This window comes from Ranitomeya variabilis, chromosome 7, assembly GCF_051348905.1.
Source record: "Ranitomeya variabilis isolate aRanVar5 chromosome 7, aRanVar5.hap1, whole genome shotgun sequence".
Classification (NCBI taxonomy): Eukaryota; Metazoa; Chordata; class Amphibia; order Anura; family Dendrobatidae; genus Ranitomeya; species Ranitomeya variabilis.
The window spans coordinates 20,608,310-20,634,081 of NC_135238.1; the positions used below are offsets into that span (position 1 = coordinate 20,608,310).

Here is a 25,772-nt window from a genome sequence, read left to right on the forward strand (position 1 = left end):
TGTACAAGAATATAACTACTATAATACTGCCCCCTATATACAAGAATATATTTACTATAATACTGCTCCTATGTACAAGAATATAACTACTATAATACTGCTCCCTATGTACAAGAATATAACTACTATAATACTGCCCCCTATATACAAGAATATATCTACTATAATACTGCTCCTATGTACAAGAATATAACTACTATAATACTGCTCCTATGTACAAGAATATAACTACTATAATACTGCTCCTATGTACAAGAATATAACTACTATAATACTGCCCCTATATACAAGAATATAACTACTATAATACTGCCCCCTATGTACAAGAATATAACTACTATAATACTGCCCCTATGTACAAGAATATAACTACTATAATACTGCTCCTATGTACAAGAATATAACTACTATAATACTGCTCCTATGTACAAGAATATAACTACTATAATACTGCTCCTATGTACAAGAATATAACTACTATAATACTGCCCCCTATATACAGGGGTCCTTAAATGGGCTGTCCACTACTAGGACAACACCTTCTTGAACAAAATGTTTGGTCATGATAAAATAAAAGTACCCTATACTCACCTCCTGTGCTGGCGCTGTTCAGGGGTGTCAGGCCGGGCTCCGGTGCTGTTGTGACACATGGTGCCCAATCAGCGCTGTCGTCACTGTTCCCGCCTTTGTACGGATTGAACATGAAAGCATCAGCAGCCCGGACTTCCTTTTCATGTTCAATTCGTACGTATGAAGGTGGAGTTACTGTGTAACCGTCTTATATATATATTTTTACACACACATTACATATAATCTCTTTTTAAAATTATAAAAATAAAAATGGGATTAGAGTGAACCGTCAGCACAAGTAATAATTTCATCCCCGTATAGACACTAATTTCAATGCCAAAATTTGCATCCGGCCGAAATGACCCAATAGCGCGCACTTTAAATTAATTTTACAGTCACTGAATTTCAGACCAAAACTGAAGTGATATCTCCTTACAGCTAATATTCCCCGAGTGCTTGTATCTCTGGTAATACAAGTCGTAGATTGAGTTATCAAACCGTCACATTAAGCTTCTTGTAGGTTTTTTTTTTTTTTAACAGCCCTATTATTCCAAATTGAAAAGTTTGGCAAACTTTAGAAAACTTTGATTAAACTTGTAGATTCAATTTGACTTTGCAATTTTTTTTCCCCATTTCCTCTCTCAATCATAAAAGTAGGGCACATTTTTTCAACTTTATTTTACCAAATTTCTCAGGGTAAAATTTTTTTTTGTTTTTTACCAAAATATATTTAATTAAATTTTTTTTTCCCATTTATTTTTTCCCTCTCATTCAGATGCATGAGTCTTTATATAAAATGTGTACTCAATAAAGCAAACCCTTCCTGCCATATTAAAATCACAATTCAAACATCTCTATCCCAAAGCAAATAATCTGGAGACGAGGCGTGCGAATAGATTTTTTACTCTGTATTTTGTGCCACATCTTGGGTAAATAAAGCAACCTGACAAATACTTTCCACATTTACTTAGACTTAATTCAGACTGGGCTGGTCCCAGACTGTCTTGGTTTCATGGATAGGTATCTAAATTAAGAATCAGAAAATAACAAATCTGAGGTTTTTTTTTCTTATTTTTTTGAATAGGTTATTTTTTTTTTTATCCTTCAATTATTTTTTTTTTTATTTTTCAAAAGTAGAAAACACTTTATTTTTAATTTTTTTTTGGGGGGGGATTCCAATTATTCAGTATAATTTCTATTATAAAAAATAAAAAAAATTATAAAATAAAAAAATAAATAAAATAATAAATATTAAAAAAGTTACGGGCAAAACATTGAGTAAACAATTCTAAATTATAAAACTATATATATATATATATATATATATATATATATATATATATATATATATATATATATATATATATATATTCTAACCCTTTTCCAAGAAATTAATATTTAAAAAAACAAACACAAGCAGATCCAGGTAAACAATGTAGGATAATGTCCTAGTAGAAATAACTTGGGCTCAATATTTGACCCTCTTTTTTTATTATTATTTTTTATTTATTTTTTCGTAATTAACGCATGAAGAAAAAGCAGAGTCAGTTTTAATAAAAAGCCATTTTAATTTTTCTCGAAGAAAGCATATACAAAAGTTAGCTTTGCTTAATGAAAAACAAAAAAAAAATAAAAATAAATCAGCAACGTACATACGAGTGGAATCGTTCACACGAACAGAAAAATAGAATTTGGCAGAATTTCACTTAAATGCAGAGAAAAAAAAAAAGAAGAAGAAATCCGATGACTTTTTTTATATATATATATATATATATAAAAAAAAGTAAGAAAAGTAGGACAAAAATAATTTGTATTTTTTTTTTTTTTTTAATTTACAAAGTTCTCTTTTCTCACATCTTAAAAAAAGGCACAAGTTACCATAAAGTAGAAATTATTATATGCTCAGCATACAATAAAATAGCCCCAAAATAATATTAGTCATAAACTAAGTCAAATAAAAAAGGACAATAAAATAACGGGAGAGGTTTTTAGTGTCTTAGCTTAGGTGGGAAGACTCTGGTCCCTGGTAATCTATAAATGAAACGGAAGAATTCGCAAAATATATAGGTTGGAGTTAATAAATAATTAAAAATGTGATAATTTTTTTGGCAAAAAAGAAAAATTATGTAACCCGAAGCGTTCATTTACTATTATACATTTGCTGGTTTGACAAATTCAAGATTAAAGTTTAAAAAAAAAAAAGTTTTTCTTCCACTTTTACCCCAAAAAGAATGAAAAATTACCAATTTTCTTCCCCATATTATATTTTCTCCCTGTTCTACAGTTTTTTTTTATTTTAATGTATAAATCACTTATAATATATGGCACATAAATATATTTATATATATATTTAACAGATCTTAAAAAAAACAAACAAAAAAACTATAAAAGGACATTAGAAAAAGGTTAATTACAACCATACATTTTGCCTAAATTTCACCAAAAGACAATATGTAGTCCAAGCCTGAGACACAATGAAATGACTGTGGGGAAAAAAACAAATAGTATTTTTTGGGAGCCCCCCCATGTGTCAAATTTTCCAAAAAGTTTTTTTATACTCATGTTTTAGGAGAATTCTATTGCATTCGGTCCAGAGACGAACAAAGGAACTGTGTAAAGTTGACCGTGGTTTGGCCCTCTACCCCAGCTCTTCACGAAATTGGTGAATTGGTCATATCGCTTGGTCTGTATCTCATTTTCTGGTAAACATCAAAACTTTTAGAATTGTGCCCATGTCTTCATGTGAAAAATATCTGATCCATCCTTCACGGTAGGCCATGTCGGAGTCAAAACGTATTTAAAAAATTCTCTAGAAAAAAAGTTTGACGGAAATGCTCTTAGCTTGAGATATTCTCATTTTACTTTGAGTTTGTGTTTTTTTTTTTTCAGCAGGCACTTATATAACAACTGGAACAGCGCCTCCTACCTCTCCATTCTGTCTTTAGTGCACATGTCTTGGAAGACTTCTTGACAACCAGACATATCTATGGCATGAGTCCTCAGTTTGGTGAAATGTAAAGTTCCTTTAAGGCCTGGTTAAGGTTGTGTAGACCGGCTGATCCCAGTTGGAGTTGGGACTATGGGACGGTGGAATGGACAAGCTGTTGAGGATGGGAGTGGCGTAAGGGCGCCGAGAGGAATGGAAGTAAGGATACTGGTACAAACTGGAGGGGTAACTTGTGTAAGGGTTGTAGTAGTTGGAGCTTGGGAGGTCTGTGTAGTCACACTGAGAGCTGGGGAAAGGACTGGGTATTGTGGACGTGGACACCGTGGTGGCACAAGCCTGGGAACTGTAGGGGGTGTAGTCAGAATGAGTAGGAGATCCATGAGATTGGTCACTGTAATGACTGGGACTCAGCTGCTCCGTCTTGATGTGAGGTCTTTGCTGACCAGACTCGGAAGATGAGGTTGAATTTGAAGGACTTTTATGGGACCAAACAGGTGCTTGTGGGGTTCCGGATGGGTGTGCATATGGCGCGGCATAAGGCGGTCCAGTAGGATTCTGCCCATGGTCAGCTGAAAGAGGGCCATGGCCGTTAAGAGGCAAGTACTGGTCAAATTCATGGACATCGAAGGTCTCAATGTTATTGATGACCTCACTGCTCAACTCGTTAATGTCCACGTTACTGAAGTCAATGTTCTGACGCCCATTGTCCATCAACCTCCGTCCTTCATGTTTCAGTTCTTGTTTCCCACCATGGTGTAGGTCTGTTTTGGGGGTGGTTGGTGGAGTTGGCGGTCCATGATTTTGACCTAGAAGAACAAGAGAAGAAGAGTGTTATTCCATTATCACATAGTGTACCCTTTATTAAAATTTAGCTAGGGAAAGTTTCTAGAACTCTTCCGAAACCAAAAGTTTATCGGTTCTCACAGTAGCTTCTCAGCCATCCTATGCGAATAAAGTTAACTTCATGCTTTAAGAAAGAAATCTTAGACGCATCCAGAGAATCTGTTTCTGGAAACTTTTGCCTCCTGGGTTTGTGGCTGAGCAAAAAAAAAAATGATATTCTAGACAACTAATAGCTTCTGGCTCCAAGTAGCTCATTTTTACAGGAAATCAACTGAACTTTAGAGAAGCTGAACAGCAAAAAAAAAAAAATCAAATAACTTAAAAGGTCAAAAATAACCAAAAAGTAATTCCGTGATTATTCTATCAAGCCCCAATGCTGCTCCAACATCAAGTACATGGAATTCTGGATCGATGGGGTGCACATTGACCTTAAAGGGGTGTTCTGGTTTAGGAAAAACACCCTAAAAAATGATAGGGTGGGGGAGTCCTGTAGTCAGGACCCTCATTTATTAGTCTATCCCACTGAAGGACGTATGTACATCATACAGACAGACCATTTACAATTAAACTGTAATTCTTCATTTCACCTGCGGGGGCACTGCAGGATAAATAGTTGTGCACAATAATAAACAGACTGTCTGCCCGGTGAAACCTCATTACCTGCATGTTCTCCATGAAGATGACCATCTCCCATTCCAGAGTCAGACTTGTACATTTGGGAACCAGGGTGGTGGCCCAGTTCGGCCCCAGAATCGGAGTCGCTTTGTCCGGCTTTGACGCTCTTCCTCCTGCGCGGTTGATATTTATAATCTGGGTGATCTTTCTTGTGTTGGACTCGGAGCCTCTCGGCCTCCTCTACGAAGGGACGTTTCTCGCTCTCGCTCAGTAGACTGTAGAGGGAAGGAAAAAGTGGACGGTTAGTTGGAAGCCAAAAAATATATACATTGTAGGTGCACATGGTGCCTATAGGCGCTCTAGTATTTAGACCGCCGGTCAACCGGTGGGAACCTACATCTCCTAGCTCGCTCCATTAGCCTGAGGCTGTCAGGGCATTCTGGGAATTGTAGTTGTGAAACAGTCGTTGACCACTTGCTTACTGGTTTCTATAGCAGTTCACCACCTCCAAAACATAAGGTACCACCATGCGGGTCTAACCTACCAGTTACGGTACTATTTGAGTTAGCCAAGTTCAGCATTTGTCAAATTTGGCCATTATAATAATAATAGATATCCATAACCCAAAAAAAATTATAATATATAAATATCTATATATATCTATATCCATATCTATCTCACAATTTTATTAAGTTGTGGCCAATTTTTCCAATTTTTATTTTTTTTTATTTTTTATTATTTTTCAATTTCAGATTCCATCGACAGCCCCAGAACGTTTCATTTCGAAGCTCCACTCAGTAACGCTGAAATCTTAAAAGCAGACATGAAAGTATTTTGTGGTTTCGCCTTTGGGATCAAGTCATTGTTTTCGTCTCTCTTGAGGTTTTTTTTTTTCTGCTGTGAATTTAATCCTGCCTTTCCCAACGTGGCTTAAAAAAAAAAATTAAAAAAAAATTCAAGTCTGAGATTTCTTAATTAGTATTTATTATTTAGTCATTACACGTGGCTGATATACTATTTTAATGTCCGATTTACATATTTAAAAAAAAAAAAATTCTAGGGGGGGTATATGGATCAACTGTGACTATATTAAAGAAAAATATATTCAGCCACCCGATCATTTCTCGAAAAAAAAAAAAAAAAATCCACACACACCTCTTAAATATTCCTCCCCTTGCTTCCAATCCTTGTGCCCCTGCATCTCAGACAAGGAGGGGTTCACCCTCTCTCATACCACCCTACATATGGTCCATTTCTGATCCAGGTCTTGAAGAGTTAAGCCCTATGGGCAGAGGGGTCAGTCATTCCCCCCCACCTTCCTTAACCAAAAGGTGCAAAAAAGCTATACTAAAGAGAAAAAAAAAAATCTATAATTCTAGTGATTGCCCTGATGGGCACAGTCACTAAATATTTATTTTGGATCCTATGGAGGGAAGGTAAGGAAATGCAGAGGGGTTTTTTTTTTCCAGGAGAGGTTAACTCTTTCCTTATTGCAGCAATAACACTTTTTTTTGTTTTAAGTTTCAGGAATTCAATTGACATAACTGATTATTTTTTATATTTTTTGTTGTTAAAACTTTAATATTTACTGCATATTATACTTTTTTAGTGTGGATTATTATCAGTTTTCTTCCTAGTATTACATGCCATTCTTATCACCATTACATAATATTGACAGTATTTTATTTTTATAATTACTTAAATCATTTGATATTTTTTACCTCTAGCCTCACACATTACATAATAATAATAATAATAATATTTTTGCATTTATAAAAATTACATCGCGCATCTGTGGCCCCAGTACAGACCACACAAATAAAAATTCTGACACTAAACATGAGCTCTTCTATTACACACCTAGTGTATATATACTGTAGTAACTATAGCTCTAGATGCGACTGGAGTATTAACAGAAGAAAAGCGAGTGCAGCGCTAGATACAGCTGGAGTATGAACAGAAGAAAAGCGAGTGCAGCGCTAGATACAACTGAAGTATGAACAGAAGAAAAGTGAGTGCAGCTCTAGATACAACTGGAGTATGAACAGAAGAAAAGTGAGTGCAGCTCTAGATACAACTGGAGTATGAACAGAAGAAAAGCGAGTGCAGCGCTAGATACAACTGTAGTATGAACAGAAGAAAAGCGAGTGCAGCGCTAGATACAACTGAAGTATGAACAGAAGAAAAGTGAGTGCAGCTCTAGATACAACTGGAGTATGAACAGAAGAAAAGTGAGTGCAGCTCTAGATACAACTGGAGTATGAACAGAAGAAAAGCGAGTGCAGCGCTAGATACAACTGGAGTATGAACAGAAGAAAAGTGAGTGCAGCCCTAGATACAACTGTAGTATGAACAGAAGAAAAGCAAGTGCAGGTCTAGATATAACTGGAGTATGAACAGAAGAAGAGCGAGTGCAGTGTAGACAGATCTCCTATGCCCCCTTTCCTCCACTGCCCCCTGGCTCATCTTATATACACAACATTAATAATAGTAATAATAGTAATAATAATAATAATAATAATATTGATGATTTCTGAAAACAACAACTAGAAAATAATCAGGAAATGTATCTCCAGGTTTCGTGACAAGAAGACAGATGGCACTAGAAGGGTTAACATTACAGACGGTATCAGGTCAGAACTAAATATTAGGAAATTGAATTAAAGGTCCTCATAGAAGGGTCTTATGATAGATCATTTATATGGGGGACACAAGGAGCAGGGGGCTCATTTATATGGGCGACAAGGAGCAGGGGGCTCATTTATATGGGGGGACACAAGGAGCAGGGGGCTCATTTATATGGGGGGACACAAGGAGCAGGGGGCTCATTTATATGGGCGACAAGGAGCAGGGGGCTCATTTATATGGGGTGGACACAAGGAGCAGGGGGCTCATTTATATGGGGGGGGACACAAGGAGCAGGGGGCTCATTTATATGGGGGGACACAAGGAGCAGGGGGCTCATTTATATGGGTGACACAAGGAGCAGGGGGCTCATTTATATGGGCGACAAGGAGCAGGGGGCTCATTTATATGGGGGGACACAAGGAGCAGGGGGCTCATTTATATGGGCGACACGGAGCAGGGGGCTCATTTATATGGGCGACACAAGGAGCAGGAGGCTCATTTGGGGCATTTATAATGTAATTCTTCTTCATTAATTGGTATATATGGAGGAGCCGGGGGGAGATTAGTAACTAAGTAACTGGGGGCTAAAGAGGCATTTACTCCAAGGGGGCTTCAGTAAGTCACTCTCCTGTGGCCAAGGTATTAATGTCCAGGAAAGTCTAAATTACTGCAATGTTATTATATTGGGCCAGTTGTGATCTTGCCGCCGTGGTGTGGTCACAGAACTGAGATTACGATTGTGGGGGGCTGGATTTTTGCCAAAACAATAATTGCATTAAAAGTTCGCCATAGTAGGACCATGTGGAATGTGCATCTTCCCCTACCAAAAAAAAGGCAAGGGACCCCCATCACACCACAGCAGCCTTGTCCCACCCTGACTGGTGGCCGGGCTGCAGACGCAAGGAGCCACCGCCAGACTTCATCCATAGGGTAAAGTCATAGTCTCCACATATTACACCTCAGAGTCCATATGGCTCATGGCTGCCGTTCTTCTCCATGCATATAATTCAGACTTAACCCTTTCTGGACCGAACATAGACAAGAGGACACAGTGGTCATATACAAAATAGATTAACCATAATAAAATGCCCCGCAGATCATCCCATCGCCCAAAATATTTTTGCTCGAATTAAACCCAAACGAGGGGCCCAGGAGCTGCACAATATCTGTAAACCCAATTCCCAAGGGAGGGTGGCACCGCGATGGGCACCACACACCAGCCTTATGCTTCAGCCCCTTTCTTCCATTACTTTATGGGACAAGTAGCAAATAGGAAAAAAAATATTGCAATTGCTGCATGGTTCCTGATTCCAGCGACGGGTTACAGCGCTGCGAAATATGTTGGCGCTTTATAAGAAAAATATGGCAAACAGCGTTGTTTGCCCCCATCAGATAAGGCATACCAGTCATCTGCGGTTTGGTCTAGTCCCATATATCCAGCCACTTTGTTCACATGCGAGATTGGCACAGTATTATGGAGAGAACACATGTTGGCACAGATGGCACCGAGTGGCCATAAATGCACCAATTTGCCCTAATTGTTGCAAGCAATGAACATTTTCACGCGTCATCAATCATGATCTGTGACCGATACGCTTATGGTCATCGGTTATAGCATTTGATACGCCAAGATTTTGGCACCAGGGATGATCAATACTACCACGTCCGTCATTGGCAGGGTAAGGGGATGGTACTCACCGCCAGAGTTTGCCCAGGGTCTTGCTGAGCTCCGCGTTGTGTAGATGCGGGTACTGGTCTGCCAACTTCCTTCGAGCCGCCTGTGCCCAAACCATAAACGCGTTCATAGGTCTCTTGACGTGGGGTTTGGCTTTGAGGGATCCAGATCCTCGGACTGGCATGGGCACCAAGCTCCAGTCATACCCTTTCAGCACCTGGGACACTGCCTCCCGGATACAAGCTGGGAACCGCTCATCCATGGGCCCCTCGGGCTCATTCTTGTTAATACCCCCGGGTCTGTGGGAGTCGGATCCAGCTGGGGACAACGGAGAGTCCGAGTCGGAGTCGGAAACGTGGGACATGGAGCTGGCGGTGCCCGCCGGGCTGCAGGGCGCCTCAGGAGCCTGGTCCTGCTCAGAGCTCATGTTCAACATCTGCGAGCCGGGAGATGGAGCTTGCAAAAAATAAAAATCAGATGCAATTTTTGGGGAGTTTGTGCCAATCTGGTCCTAAGGGATAGACGGTCCAATGGCACGGGTGGTGCAACGCAATCCAGCCCCTAAATCTAGGCTGGCAGGCGTGATGGCAGTGGGCACAAAATGGGCATGGAGACCCTTCTGGAGACCACTTATTGCACTCAGTGGCTGCGAAGGAGCAAAAACATTTCCAAAGGAGCCACCACAACCCCCAAGTCCAACACTGTCCGCTCTGTACCCTCTACTGCGCTGCCTGCCAGCCCAGCATTAAGTAGGGGCTGCTCTCCACCCACAGCGCTGCTCTCCACCCCCAAATGCCTCCTCATTGGCTTCTACCAAGACCAGCACTCTTAAAGGAGACACTTTCCCTTTGCACTGCTTTCCCACGTGTAGTATCTGCTTGTGTGTTGTGATCAGCAGGAGGGGGAAGGAGGAGGACACCTGTTAACCCATCGTGCACCAGAGAGCCTGGTCCAGAAAACGAAGGGTTACAGGCGGCTTGCAAAATATCCGACGACGAATCTGCGCACTCGCTCCGCGGAAACGCTCGCATGTTTGCATTTTTTGTGCGCAGACGTAGCAGAGCTGAATTTGTCATCTGACACAACTCGGCAGACAATGACGTGACGAACTCCTTGGGCACCAATTCCTCATTCCGAAAGTCACTTTTCTTCTTTTTTTTTTTTGCCTTGTGGACTTCATTGACCCTTTTTCATAATTTGCGCAAAATTCGAAATGCGCTTTAAGTTTCCCATATACTTCAACGTTGGAGTATTAAAGTAGAGATTATCAGTGGTCAAAAGATCGCAGGTTCGAATCCCCCACGGAGAAGTAAAATCTATTTTTTTAAACATTATTGGAAAAAAAGTTTGGAACCTTTTTATTGCAAAAAAAAAAAAAAAAAAAGTCACAGGTTCGGCTAAAATGTTGCAACGTTTTTTCCACCAACAATTGTAGATGTACATAAAATAATTCCCGGGCAAAAAGGAGAAGTTTTCTGTGCAAAAGTTTTGCAACTTTTTTTTTTTTTAAAAAGTCTGGCTGGAAATATCTGGAAAGCAAAAACCTCGTGGAAAATCGCGAATATAATAAAAAAGCGAACACGTAGAAAATAGACGAATAAATAAGGCGCAAATAATAAGGCGAAAAACACCAAAAAATAGAGGAAAAGGTGCAAATTTAATAGTTTCTGGTGCTGGTTTTTCTTGGGGAGATCAAGCTGGTGGGGGGTCTTTATGGCTTTGCTCACTGGCATCTTGTGTACGGACGACTACCGAGAAGCCCCTTCATTGGGGGTTTAGTGATACGTAGCAGCAATAGTCGTAGTATAATTATTATTCTGTAGTAGTTGTAATATTAGAATTATTATGAGCGAGAGTAGAAGTATTATTATTACCAGTAGTAGTAATAATATTCTCATCATTAATGGAAGTCGAGGTATTGGAGCTGCATAATATTGAGTGTCGTAGTAGTAGTAGTAGTAGTAGTAGTAGTAGTAGTAGTAGTAGTAGTTTGGACATTAATAGCAGTAATGATATATGTGATATTAGTAGTAATATAATTAGTGCTGCAATTATTACTAGCCTAAGCATTGCATTATCACTATTAGTAGTATTTGTAGTAGCCAAAGGGTTAGGGTTAAGGCTAAGGTTAGGGTTAGTAGCAGTATTGGTAGTAGCTGTAGGGTTAGGGCTAGTAGTAGTAGTATTATAGTAGCCGTAGGTTTAGGGCTAGGGTTAGTAGTAATATTGGTAGTAGCTGTAGGGCTAGGGTTAGTAGTAGTATTGGTAGTAGCCATAGGGTTAGGGATAGGGCTAAAGTTAGGGTTAGTAGTAGTATTGGTAGTAGCTGTAGGGTTAGGGCTAGTAGTAGTATTGTAGTAGCCGTAGGGCTAGGGTTAGTAGTAATATTGGCAGTAGCTGTAGGGCTAGGGTTAGTAGTAATATTGGCAGTAGCTGTAGGGCTAGGGTTAGTAGTAATATTGGTAGTAGCTGTAGGGCTAGGGTTAGTAGTAGTATTGGTAGTAGTGATAGGGTTAGGGATAGGGCTAAGGTTAGATTTAGTAGTAGTATTGGTAGTAGCTGTAGGATTAGGGCTAGTAGTAGTATTGTAGTAGCCGTAGGTTTAGGGTTAGGGTTAGTAGTAGTATTGGTAGTAGCTGTAGGGCTAGGGTTAGTAGTAGTATTGGTAGTAGCCATAGGGTTAGGGATAGGGCTAAAGTTAGGGTTAGTAGTAGTATTGGTAGTAGCTGTAGGGTTAGGGCTAGTAGTAGTATTGTAGTAGCCGTAGGGCTAGGGTTAGTAGTAATATTGGCAGTAGCTGTAGGGCTAGGGTTAGTAGTAATATTGGCAGTAGCTGTAGGGCTAGGGTTAGTAGTAATATTGGTAGTAGCTGTAGGGCTAGGGTTAGTAGTAGTATTGGTAGTAGTGATAGGGTTAGGGATAGGGCTAAGGTTAGATTTAGTAGTAGTATTGGTAGTAGCTGTAGGGTTAGGGCTAGTAGTAGTATTGTAGTAGCCGTAGGGATAGGGCTAGGGTTAGTAGTAATATTGGTAATAGCTGTAGGGTTAGGGCTAGTAGTAGTATTGTAGCCGTAGGGTTAGGGCTAGGGTTAGTAGTAATATTGGTAGTAGCTGTAGGGCTAGGGTTAGTAGTAGTATTGGTAGTAGCCATAGGGTTAGGGTTGGGGCTAAGGTTAGGGTTAGTAGTAGTATTGGTAGTAGCTGTAGGGTTAGGATTATGGTTAGGGTTAGTAGTAATATTGGTATTAGCTGTTGGTTTAGGGCTAGGGTTAGAAGTAGTATTGAGAGTAGCCGTAGGGTTAGGATTAGGGCTAGGGTTGGTAGTAGCCGTAGAATTAGACTTAGGGCTAGGGTTACGGTTAGTAGTAGTATTGGTAGTAGCTGTAGGGTTACAACTAGGGCTAGGGTTAGGGTTAGTGGTAGTATTGGTAGTAGCCGTAGGGTTAGGGTTAGAAGTAGCAATACTAATCTGATCATTAATGGAAGTCGAGGTATTTTAGCTGTATAATATTGAGTCTAGCAGTAGTTGCAGGAGCATTAATAGCAAGTGTGATATCTGTGATATTAGGAGTCATATAATTAGTACTGCAATTAGTATTAGCCTAAGCATTGTCATTCACGATTGGTAGTATTGGTAGTAGTTGTAGGGTTAGGGCTAGGGCAAGGGTCACTACTGAACCTAACGCTAGCCGTAACCCAAGCCTACGGCTACCAACTTAGTAGTAATATTGGTAGTAGCCGTAGGTTTAGGGTTAGTAGTAGTAATACTATTCTGATCATTATTATTAGTAATTGTAGTAGCATTAGCTGTACAATATTGATGGTGATTATTATTATTATTAATGATTAATTGTAATAATACTAGTACCAGTAGTAGCTGTATATAGGAATATAATTACCGCAGTAGTACGACTAGTCTTAGTACTAGCAGTGGCATTATTAGCATTATCAGAAATATTAGTTGTAGTAATAGTATGATAATCAGTAAGATACTATGAATATTAGCAGTAACAATAGTGGCATTAATGTTAGTAGTATTATTATTAGTGCTGATAGTGATAGCATTAGTAGTAACAGGCAGAGTAGTATGAACATTATTAACAGTGATATTAGCACTAATCATACTCGCGGGGGCAATATTAGCATTATAGTTTTAGTAGTGTGAACATTATTATCAGCAGCAGCACAGTGACAGTAATAATACCGCATTAGATACAGTAGTAATGGGAGTAATAGTGCTGACAGCTGCGGCAGTGATAGGAGCAGCAGTGATGTGATTCTGCCCCTCAGGAGTATTGTGAGCAGCATAGTACTGTCTACTGATAGCAGTGCAGTACAGTACAGTATGGCAGCATTATTTATACTTATGTACCCCATAGGACTGACACAGAGAGGCTTCTGTGTGACCCTCAGGATAATATTATGTTAGGTGACAGCTAATGTCGCCCGGACGTGCGAGAAGCATCGCCGCCATATTGTGACGTGACACAATGTAACAATGCCGCCATCATCAGAACATTCTATTCCCTCCTCCCACTTTTGTGGGAAGAGGGGAGGTTTAATGAGGCAAGGTGGTGGTGTGGGGGGGGGGGGGGCAGGGGGTGTTGGGCATGCTGGGAGTTGTAGTTTTGCACCAGGTGGAGACATAGGCCTTCGTAACAGAGGGAGGAGTTTGTGGCCCCTTATCTCAGGGGCCCCTGGTCATGGTAGAATAATACAAAGCCTGTGTTATAACGGCTGGAGCCCTGCTGGCCGGTGCACTGGGCCGGACAGGTGCGAGCGCGGGCAGCCGAAACAGGCTGGAAAAGGGACAAGAACAACACCCTAATAATAGCATTGATGGGGTTTATTGGGGTGACCTGAGAACACAGACAGCTGTGGGGTGTACGCACTGTACATGAGTGGTCCGCCACCGGTGTTCCTGACACTACAACTCCCAGAATGTCCTGGCAGCTGAGCTCTTTCTGGGGAATTACTTTGTGGACAATTGCTCAAATAGCAATCCCTCCATACTACCAGAGTCTCTCCCATTAGCTGCAGGAGCGAAAGTCTTGATATTTGGGCAATTGCTCGAAAGGCAATTCCCTAACATATCCCGCCAAGCTGATTCCTTTAAGAGATGAAGAGCCGGAATGTCCAGGATAGGACGGGACTTTCCTTATCTCAAGCTGATACATAGTAACACTATGCTTAGAATATTTCTTAAAGGGATTCTCCAGACTTTAAGGACCTGCTTTAATGCCACCCTCTGGCCCTTTTGTCGCTGTGTGTCTCTTTAAATTATACTGTTGCTCATAACGATGACAGCAGCAGCGGAGGATGAGTGGGATTCATTTGCAGGAGGCAGTGACTTGTCCACTCGGTAAGGTCAGGGCAGTATGGGAGTCAACAGTCGTAATCTGAAAGAAGCAAGGCGGCACAGCAGCACAGAGTATTTCAGGAGAGGTGAGGACTGATGTACTGACTGCTCATGAGCGCAGAAAATGCCCCCAAAATCTCTTAAAACGCCCAAAAGTGTCCAATAATCCTATTAAATTAGTGTTCGCTTTAAAACATACAGTGAGACATACTAATTATTACAAAATGACTAATTTAAAAAAAATGCAATTCTCACTTTGACCATTGGGGGCAGTCTTCCATTTCAATAGGAGCAGCCTGTGCATTTGCTGTTGCAGGACTCCAGCCTTCCCCTGGCTCTGTGATCAGTACAGGAATATGAGAGGGAATGGGGAAGTTTAACCCCTGACTGCACACCAGAGAATTAAAAATGGGTAGAACGGACCCAGATCTTGTCGAGTTTTGCTTTAAGGTGAAGCGTATGTGGCAATATTATTTATAAGAAGGGCTCTGAAGAGTTACTCTATCTTCGAAGAGTGGCATAAAGGGTCTGTTGTCCAAGAAGCTCCCATCATTTATATACTAAAATACTGCCATACAATGCTAAACAGTACTTTCATATAGTGCGCACACAAATCTATCATTGCCAAAATAATACTGCCAAGTAATATTGAACTAATACTGTATATAAATAACACAACCATATAGCGCTTACATAATATTGTCACATACTGTATTGCCTAAATAATGCCACTATTCCATGGCAAATAAAGCTACCATTTAGTGTTCAAATAATACCAACATACACTACCAATGTAATAATAGTTCCAAACAGTGCCACATAACACAGCTATAGAGTGTATTTCTTACAAATCTCACTATTCAGTGCACAAACAAAACTACCATTCCGTGCTCAAGTAGTATACTACTATTCATAGCCCTAATCATATGGGTGTACAATCCAAAAATATACCTCCTTCCTTTAGTCATATAATAGTGCCATGCAGCGCAACGTAGCAGTACCATATACTATATTAGATAAAAATCCCACCATTAGGTGCCTAAATAAAACTACCACTCATTGCACAAATAATACCGCCATAAACTACCTCCATACAGTAATGAAATAATAGTAGTATATAGTGCCGGATCATACTGCCTTATACTTTATTACGTATATAATACTGACATTCTGTGCACAAATAAAATTATCATGAAGTGCCAAAGTAAAAGTACCATTTAATGCTCAAATAATACTGCCATACACTACCTCCATGCACTAATGAAAAAATAGTAATATGTAGTGAGAGATAACACTGCCTTAAATGATATCACATATATAATACTGCCATCCAGTGCACAAATAACACCGACATACACTACTCCCATACAGTAATGAAATAATAGTAATATATAGTGGCAGATAACACTGACTTATACTACCGTATATCACCTATATAATTCTGCCATCCAGTGCACACATAATACCGCCATAGACTACCGTCATACAGTAATGAAGTAATAGTAGTATATAGTGGCAGATAACACTGCCTTATACTATATCACCTATATAATTCTGCCATCCAGTGCACAAATAATACCGCCATAGACTACCCTCATACAGTAATGAAGTAATAGTAGTATATAGTGGCAGATAACACTGCCTTATACTATATTATCTATATTATACTGACATCCAGTGCACAAATAATACCGCCATAGACTACCCTCATACAGTAATGAAATAGTAGTAATATATAGTGCCAGATAACACTGCCTTATACTATATTACCTATATTATACTGCCATCCAGTACAGAAATAAAACTACCATTAAGTGGCAAAGTAAAACTACCATTCAGTGCCCAAATAAATCCGCCATACACTACCCCCATACAGTAATGAAATAATAGTAATATATTGGCCCAGATAACACTGCCTTATGCTACATTACCTATATGCTACTTGCATCCAGTGCCCCAAAAAACCTACAACTAGGTGCCAAAATAAAACTGCCATTCAGTGCCTAAAATAATACAGCCATACACTACAAAAGCAATATCTTCATATAGTACTAAAAAAAAGAAATATATATGGTCATATATTACATAAATAATACCACCATTCAGTACCTAAATAATACTACGCTATACCTTTTACAATAATAGTACCATATAGTGCAACATAAAGCTCCCTGTAAAAACACCGCCATTCAGTGCCGATATAATACTGCCATACACTACTGCGAAATACCTTTTACAATGTCCAAATAACACTAGAATACAGTGCCAAATAAAGCTGCCATATATTCCTGATAAAAAATACCGCAATAATAACGCCACATTGGTAATGTCTCTGAGTGAAGGTGCACATGCTCCACAGACTGGGGACCGCCGCTGCACTACTCGTACCCCCGCTATAATACGTTACGTCCGGGGATTTACATTCAGGTCCGGCTTGTGATGTGGTTTTGCGGCCTGAAGTGTTTCATTCCCCTGTAATAAGGGTGTTAGTGGCAGATCTCCCAATCCCACCACAGAGAACACAATATCCCATACAGGGGCCAAGGAAAACGCGGGGTGAGCGGGCACCGCCCGGCCCGCACAGGGTTAAGCCTTGGCCGCCACGTTCCGGTCCCGGTGAAGCCGGCAGAGTCGGTGTTTACTCTAATCAGCTCGGTTCCTCCTCTGATCAGCCTTGTTTATCCCCCATGCCCAACATTTTTCTTCCTGCAGTAAACATTTCTTCCGTCAGACAGAAACATTTTCCTTCTGGAAAGATCCGGGCGGATTTCCTAAAATCTTTGGGATTCATGTCGAAAATTGTCCAAATTTTGATGAAAACCATGAAACCTACGTCCCCATAAAAGAACGCGATTCATTCGGCTGTGCCGCCCCTTTAAATGTCATATTAGGGAGTTGTCATGTAAGCGATTGCCTTGTATGGAGGGGAATCAATCACCTACATCCCATAAATGAACGCGATTCATTCCGATGTACCGGCCCTTTAAATGTCATATTAGGGAGTTGTCATGTAAGCGATTGCCTTGTATGGAGGGGAATCAATCACCTACCTCCCATAAATGAACGCGATTCATTCCGATGTACCGGCCCTTTAAATGTCATATTAGGGAGTTGTCATGTAAGCGATTGCCTTGTATGAAGGGGAATCAATCCCATTAGGCGTAGAGGGGATTCTTCTCTTGGTAATGAATTCTTGTACCCCGCCGCTGCCCTGCAGGCGACATCAGCAGGATACAAAAGCCCCTGGAGGTATCATTAGCTTTATTGCTTCCATTACCATTATCCTGGGAAAAATGCTTATACAGCAATTCCATAATCAGACCTGGCAGTCACCATGAGCCTAGAAAATAACTTAAAGGGGCACAGGGTCCAATTGCACCAGGACCCTTATGGTTGAGGGTTTCTTCTGCACATAAGGGGGCAGCAACGAGCCCACCTTTTGGGTTTCGGGCCCCATACCTTGCCGTTATACCGCCCTTTCCTTATCCAGATCGTAGAGCCACTAATGTACAATAGATCCTAATCTGGAGGAAATGGAAAAGTCTATGTGTAATACCCCATTTCACCTGCGGCAGACTGGGGGGCGCTATATATGACACCCGCAAGATGAAGGGGACAACTACCAAAAGTCATACAAAAGTCACACAAATAATATGTACCCGCGAAAAACAAACGGTAGCATTCCTGTAGGTAAGGGTGGAGACCCCGTTGTGGTGGGCTTCCGAGACCCCAGGGCTCATTTATTAGGATTGGAAAGTCATAAGCAGTCTCCAGTGAATGGAATTTCCCATAGAAAATAATCTAATCACAGTGATCGCGGGTGATCTGTAGAACAAGCAAGTGTTCCATTTTCCTGCAGCGCCCCAGCTGGCCAAATGAAGTATTACACTATTCTATTGACATAAGTCCTCCAAGACCAGGGACGACAGAAGGGAAACCTGAAATCCTAAAAGTATGAACACAACCCAATATAACGCAGCTAAAGCCGAAGGACTCACATAGGAGCCTGAAGGTTTTACGCGCCGCGCTCCCAAAGATCTGCTTCCTCCAGGTCTCCGCAGAAGCATGGGAACGAGTCTCACTGCGCTGCAAGTCGGGAAAACGGCCAAAACACTTAAAAATTCATTTTGTGTTTTGCTTGTCTTTTATTAAAACAGAAACATATTGGCCCGAACATTAACTCCTAACACCAGATCTGATAGCCTGCAGGCGCTGCGACCAGTCTGACCCCTGCAGCTGCACTACAACACAGGCTGCTCATTATATGCTACCAGCCACTTACAGAAGCCCCCGATACCTCTCTACACCAGGATCTTACTGACCGTACAAACACAGCGAGACGTGGAGACTCTCCCATACTCCAGGTCCTACCGTACAGGCAGTATTATAGCAGTTATATTCTTATACATAGGGGGCAGTATTATAGTAGTTATATTCTTGTACATAAGGGCAGTATTATAGTAGTTATATTCTTATACATAGGGGCAGTATTATAGTAGTTATATTCTTGTACATAGGAGCAGTATTATAGTAGTTATATTCTTGTACATAAGGGCAGTATTATAGTAGTTATATTCCTGTACATAGGGGCAGTATTATAGTAGTTATATTCTTGTACATAGGAGCAGTATTATAGTAGTTATATTCCTGTACATAGGGGCAGTATTATAGTAGTTATATTCTTGTACATAGGGGCAGTATTATAGTAGTTATATTCTTGTAGATAGGGGCAGTATTATAGTAGCTATATTCTTGTACATAGGGGCAGTATTATAGTAGTTATATTCTTGTACATAGGGACAGTATTATAGTAGTTATATTCTTGTACATAGGGGCAGTATTATAGTAGTTATATTCTTGTACATAGGGACAGTATTATAGTAGTTATATTCTTGTATATAGGAGCAGTATTATAGTAGTTATATTCTTGTACATAGGGGGCAGTATTATAGTAGTTATATTCTTGTACATAGGAGCAGTATTATAGTAGTTATATTCATGTACATAGGGGCAGTATTATAGTAGTTATATTCTTGTACATAAGAGTAGTATTATAGTAGTTATATTCTTGTACATAGGAGGCAGTATTATAGTAGTTATATTCTTGTACATAGGGGCAGTATTATAGTAGTTATATTCTTATACATAGGGGCAGTATTATAGTAGTTATATTCTTGTACATAGGAGCAGTATTATAGTAGTTATATTCTTGTACATAGGAGCAGTATTATAGTAGTTATATTCTTGTACATAGGAGCAGTATTATAGTAGTTATATTCTTGTACATAGGGGCAGTATTATAGTAGTTATATTATTGTACATAGGAGCAGTATTATAGTAGTTATATTCTTGTACATAGAGGCAGTATTATAGTAGTTATATTCTTGTACATAGGAGCAGTATTATAGTAGTTATATTCTTGTACATAGGGGGCAGTATTATAGTAGTTATATTCTTGTACATAGGAGCAGTAATATAGTAGTTATATTCTTGTACATAGGGGCAGTATTATAGCAGTTATATTCTTGTACATAGGGGCAGTATTATAGTAGTTATATTCTTGTACATAGGGGGCAGTATTATAGTAGTTATATTATTGTACATAGGGGGCAGTATTATAGTAGTTATATTATTGTACATAGGGGCAGTATTATAGTAGTTATATTCTTGTACACAGGGAAAAGTGAATGCAGGAAATATACATTGGAAGCTGTCAGTAATCAATTCCCGTATTTTCCAGTCATTATATTTCACTCACATCTGACGTTGGCATGGTATACGGGTAATGAGCTTACAGAAGGTGTAGAATATTTCCTGTTTCTATGTAAACACCCCCTGATTTATATTGTGCCAAAAATTCTTACCTTGATGTCAGTAAGTCGTCACTGAGATTACCTATCAGTAAAGAAGCAAACTCTGAAGCCAAGATCAATATTGGAACGATGTTGCTTACATCTTATTAAATATTAAAGAAAAGTAAATAAAACAAGACTTCTTTATGTTGTGTTCTTAACATCAGCACTTTACTGTGTAGTTTCTAAATTAGTTTTTTTTCCTGATGATTAATATCATTAATCCTGAAGACAAACTGACAGCGGACCTGCACTGTTTACATGCAGTCACCACTAGGGGGAGCTTTGGAGCTAACTGCATACAATTTATAAATCTGTATGCACTGGGCTCCCCCTAGTGGTGGCTGCAAGCAATGAGAAGCTTATCGTGGGGGATGGGATGGCATTGTGGTTTCCTTTCTTCCTCCTGGAGATTGATCTGTGTTTGATAACACATGGCCGTATCTATTGATTGCACAGAACAAGTCGTGAGAAAAATCCCTGGATTTATTGAGCGGTCTGGTTAAATTTTGAGGCAGGAGAGGGAGACTCTTGCGGAGATCAGCCCTGTGAAAATCACACGGTGTCTGCTCTGTGTCACTATCACTACTGTGGGAATAAAGAGATTCCAGATTTACAGGAAAGCTGTCTGTCCCTCTCAGTAGGGTCACAGAATGTGTTATAAGGGGGGACGCAGGGGAAATGGTGCACGGTCCTGTGTGTTATATGGAGGACGCAGGGGAAATGGTGGACGGTGCTGTGTGTTATACGGGGGACGCAGGGTAAATGGTGCACGGTCCTGTGTGTTATACGGGGGACGCAGGGTAAATGGTGCACGGTCCTGTGTGTTATATGGAGGACGCAGGGGAAATGGTGGACGGTGCTGTGCGTTATATGGATGACGCAGGGGAAATGGTTTACGGTCCTGTGTGTTATACGGGGGACGCAGGGGAAATGGTGCACTGTCCTGTGTGTTATACGGGGGACGCAGGGGAAATGGTGCACGGTCCTGTGTGTTATACGGGGGACGCAGGGGAAATGGTGCACTGTCCTGTGTGTTATACGGGGGACGCAGTGGAAATGGTGCACGGTCTTGTGTGTTATATGAGGGACACAGGGGAAGTGGTGCACAGTCTCATGTGTTATAGGGGGGACGCAGGGGACATGGTGCAGAGTCCTGTGTGTTATACGGAGGACGCAGGAGAAATGGTGCACGGTCCTGTGTGTTATACGGGGGACGCAGGGGAAATGGTGCACGGTCCTGTGTGTTATACGGGGGACGCAGGGGAAATGGTGCACGGTCTTGTGTGTTATATGAGGGACACAGGGGAAATGGTGCATGGTCCTGTGTGTTATATGGGGGACGCAGGGGAAATGGTGCACGGTCTTGTGTGTTATATCAGGGACACAGGGGAAGTGGTGCACAGTCTCGTGTGTTATAGGGGGGACACAGGGGACATGGTGCACGGTCCTGTGTGTTATATGGAGGATGTAGGTGAAATGGTGGAGGACACAGGGGAAATGGTGGACGGTGCTGTGTGTTATATGGAGGACGCAGGGGAAATGGTGCACGGTCCTGTGTGTTATACGGGGGACGCAGGGGAAATGGTGCACGGTCCTGTGTGTTATACGGGGATGCAGGGGAAATGGTGCACGGTTCTGTGTTATACGGGGGACGCAGGGGAAATGGTGCACCGTCCTGTGTGTTATACGGGGGACGCAGGAGAAATGGTGCAAGGTCTTGTGTGTTTTATGAGGGACATAGGGGAAGTGGTGCACAGTCTCGTGTGTTATAGGGGGGACGCAGGGGACATGGTGCACGGTCCTGTGTGTTATATGGAGGATGTAGGTGAAATGGTGGAGGACACAGGGGAAATGGTGGACGGTGCTGTGTGTTATATGGAGGACGCAGGGGAAATGGTGCACGGTCCTGTGTGTTATACGGGGGACGCAGGGGAAATGGTGCATGGTCCTGTGTGTTATACGGGGATGCAGGGGAAATGGTGCACGGTTCTGTGTGTTATACGGGGGACGCAGGGGAAATGGTGCACCGTCCTGTGTGTTATACGGGGGACGCAGGGGAAATGGTGCAAGGTCTTGTGTGTTTTATGAGGGACATAGGGGAAGTGGTGCACAGCCTCGTGTGTTATAGGGGGGACGCAGGGGACATGGTGCAGAGTCCTGTGTGTTATACGGAGGACGCAGGAGAAATGGTGCACGGTCCTGTGTGTTATAGGGGGGACGCAGGGGAAATGGTGCACGGTCCTGTGTGTTATGTGGGGGATGCAGGGGAAATGGTGCGCGGTCCTGTGTGTTATACGGGGGACGCAGGGGAAATGGTGCACGGTCCTGTGTGTTATACGGGGGACGCAGGGGAGATGGTGCACGGTCTTGTGTGTTATATGAGGGACACAGGGGAAATGGTGCATGGTCCTGTGTGTTATATGGGGGACGCAGGGGAAATGGTGCACGGTCTTGTGTGTTATATCAGGGACACAGGGGAAGTGGTGCACAGTCTCGTGTGTTATGTGGGGGATGCAGGGGAAATGGTGCGCGGTCCTGTGTGTTATACGGGGGACGCAGGGGAAATGGTGCACGGTCCTGTGTGTTATGTGGGGGATGCAGGGGAAATGGTGCGCGGTCCTGTGTGTTATACGGGGGACGCAGGGGAAATGGTGCACGGTCCTGTGTGTTATACGGGGGACGCAGGGGAGATGGTGCACGGTCTTGTGTGTTATATGAGGGACACAGGGGAAATGGTGCATGGTCCTGTGTGTTATATGGGGGACGCAGGGGACATGGTGCACGGTCCTGTGTGTTATATGGAGGATGTAGGTGAAATGGTGGAGGACACAGGGGAAATGGTGGACGGTGCTGTGTGTTATATGGAGGACGCAGGGGAAATGGTGCACGGTCCTGTGTGTTATACGGGGGACGCAGGGGAAATGGTGCACGGTCCTGTGTGTTATACGGGGATGCAGGGGAAATGGTGCACGGTTCTGTGTGTTATACGGGGGACGCAGGGGAAATGGTGCACCGTCCTGTGTGTTATACGGGGGACGCAGGAGAAATGGTGCAAGGTCTTGTGTGTTTTATGAGGGACACAGGGGAAGTGGTGCACAGTCTCGTGTGTTATAGGGGGGACGCAGGGGACATGGTGCACGGTCCTATGTGTTATATGGAGGATGTAGGTGAAATGGTGGAGGACACAGGGGAAATGGTGGACGGTGCTGTGTGTTATATGGAGGACGCAGGGGAAATGGTGCACGGTCCTGTGTGTTATAAGGGGGACGCAGGGGAAATGGTGCATGGTCCTGTGTGTTATACGGGGATGCAGGGGAAATGGTGCACGGTTCTGTGTGTTATACGGGGGACGCAGGGGAAATGGTGCACCGTCCTGTGTGTTATACGGGGGACGCAGGGGAAATGGTGCAAGGTCTTGTGTGTTTTATGAGGGACATAGGGGAAGTGGTGCACAGCCTCGTGTGTTATAGGGGGGACGCAGGGGACATGGTGCAGAGTCCTGTGTGTTATACGGAGGACGCAGGAGAAATGGTGCACGGTCCTGTGTGTTATAGGGGGGACGCAGGGGAAATGGTGCACGGTCCTGTGTGTTATGTGGGGGATGCAGGGGAAATGGTGCGCGGTCCTGTGTGTTATACGGGGGACGCAGGAGAAATGGTGCACGGTCCTGTGTGTTATACGGGGGACGCAGGGGAAATGGTGCACTGTCTTGTGTGTTATATGAGGGACACAGTGGAAGTGGTGCACAGTCTCATGTGTTATAGGGGGGACACAGGGGACATGGTGCACCGTCCTGTGTGTTAAACGGAGGACGCAGGGGAAATGGTGCATGGTCCTGTGTGTTATACCGGGGACGCAGGGGAAATGGTGCACCGTCTTGTGTTATATGGAGGACGCAGGGGAAATGGTGCACTGTCCTGTGTGTTATATGGAGGACGCAGGGGAAATGGTGCAGTCCTGCGTATTATATGGAGGACGCAGGGGAAATGGTGCACGGTCCTGTGTGTTGTACGGAGGACGCAGGGGGAAATGGTGCACGGTCCTGTGTGTTATACGGGGGATGCAGGGGAAATGGTGCACGGTCCTGTGTGTTATATGGGGGACGCAGGGGAAATCTATTATCTATGTATCTATTATCATCTATCTATCTATCTATCTATCTATCTATCTATCTATCTATCTAATATCTATTATCTATCTAGCTTTTATCTATCTATCTATCTATCTATTTATCTATCTATTATCTATCTATCATCTATTGATTATCTACTGTATCGGTGTCAGTATTAGATCAGTGGCTGCCCCGGTTCTGTCCCCGGCTCCTCGCTGACATTTCTGTACATGCTGACGCCTCCTTACTGTACAGTTATACTAATGTCCCTTTCTAGAAATGTTGGCCGCATTTGATTTCAATTACAGCTGAGCCCATAATTACACAAAGCTGAAAGCAATTAAAAAGTAAATTCTATTTAGTGCGTTTTCTTTCCAGATTTTGTTGGGTAACTCTTAAAACACACAGAAATCCACAAAATGTACAAACTAAGAAATTGTTTACCGTTCCCCTAAACTGTTTATTTTAGTATGCAGATGCTTGTGGGGAGGACGCACTATGTGGCGGCACAGAGACAGCGCTGACGTGAAGGTCTGGTGGCATACAATCTGGCACAAATCACATGGGGGGTCACCTATTCTTTTGCACGCACTGGGGCCACCTTGATGATCTTGCTCATGGGTGGATCCTTCTGTGAACCCGCCTTAATACATGAATTAGCATAAGGCCCATGAAGCTGCTACTGGGCCCAGAGATAAGGGGGCCACTGCTCATGTTGGCAGTATACTGGTTTCCTACATGGGGCAAACATATTGCACTTACAGGGACACGGAGATAAAGGGGACGACGGCCACCTTCTTCTTGTCCAATGACTATCAGGTGCTTAACTTGCTCATGGGCGTATCCTATATCCTGGTGCTATGTAATAAATAACCAAAAAGGGGCAGTTACTTGAGTCCTCCAGGCCGGGAGATGTCACTAACTAGGAAGACATCGAATACCATATTTCTATTGTCCTGTAAGACAACAGTGTCCTTGCTCTCAGGTGACTCGTCCTATAAGCTGCCGACATCGGGTCAGTGCAATATTTGCCTTAAAATAGTCTAAAAACAAAAAAATAAATTAAAAAAATCTACTTAAATTTTTTATCATAGGTACACTTCACCTGTGAGAGACAGAATCTAAAAATAAAATCCAGAAAATCGCATTGTATGATTGTTACATAATTAA

General features: G+C 42.0%; 1 protein-coding gene across 1 annotated transcript; it reads right to left on the bottom strand.

Annotated features, from left to right (window-relative positions):
• Window positions 1-2,332: 2,332 nt before the first annotated feature.
• On the bottom strand, window positions 2,333-9,999 carry SOX8 (SRY-box transcription factor 8). Its single transcript, XM_077274405.1, has 3 exons — window positions 9,302-9,999; window positions 5,021-5,250; window positions 2,333-4,323 (listed from the first exon to the last, which is right to left on the bottom strand). Exons 1-3 carry the CDS (start codon window positions 9,712-9,714, stop codon window positions 3,596-3,598), a joined length of 1,371 nt encoding a protein of 456 aa, XP_077130520.1. The 5' UTR covers window positions 9,715-9,999; the 3' UTR covers window positions 2,333-3,595.
• Window positions 10,000-25,772: the final 15,773 nt, after the last annotated feature.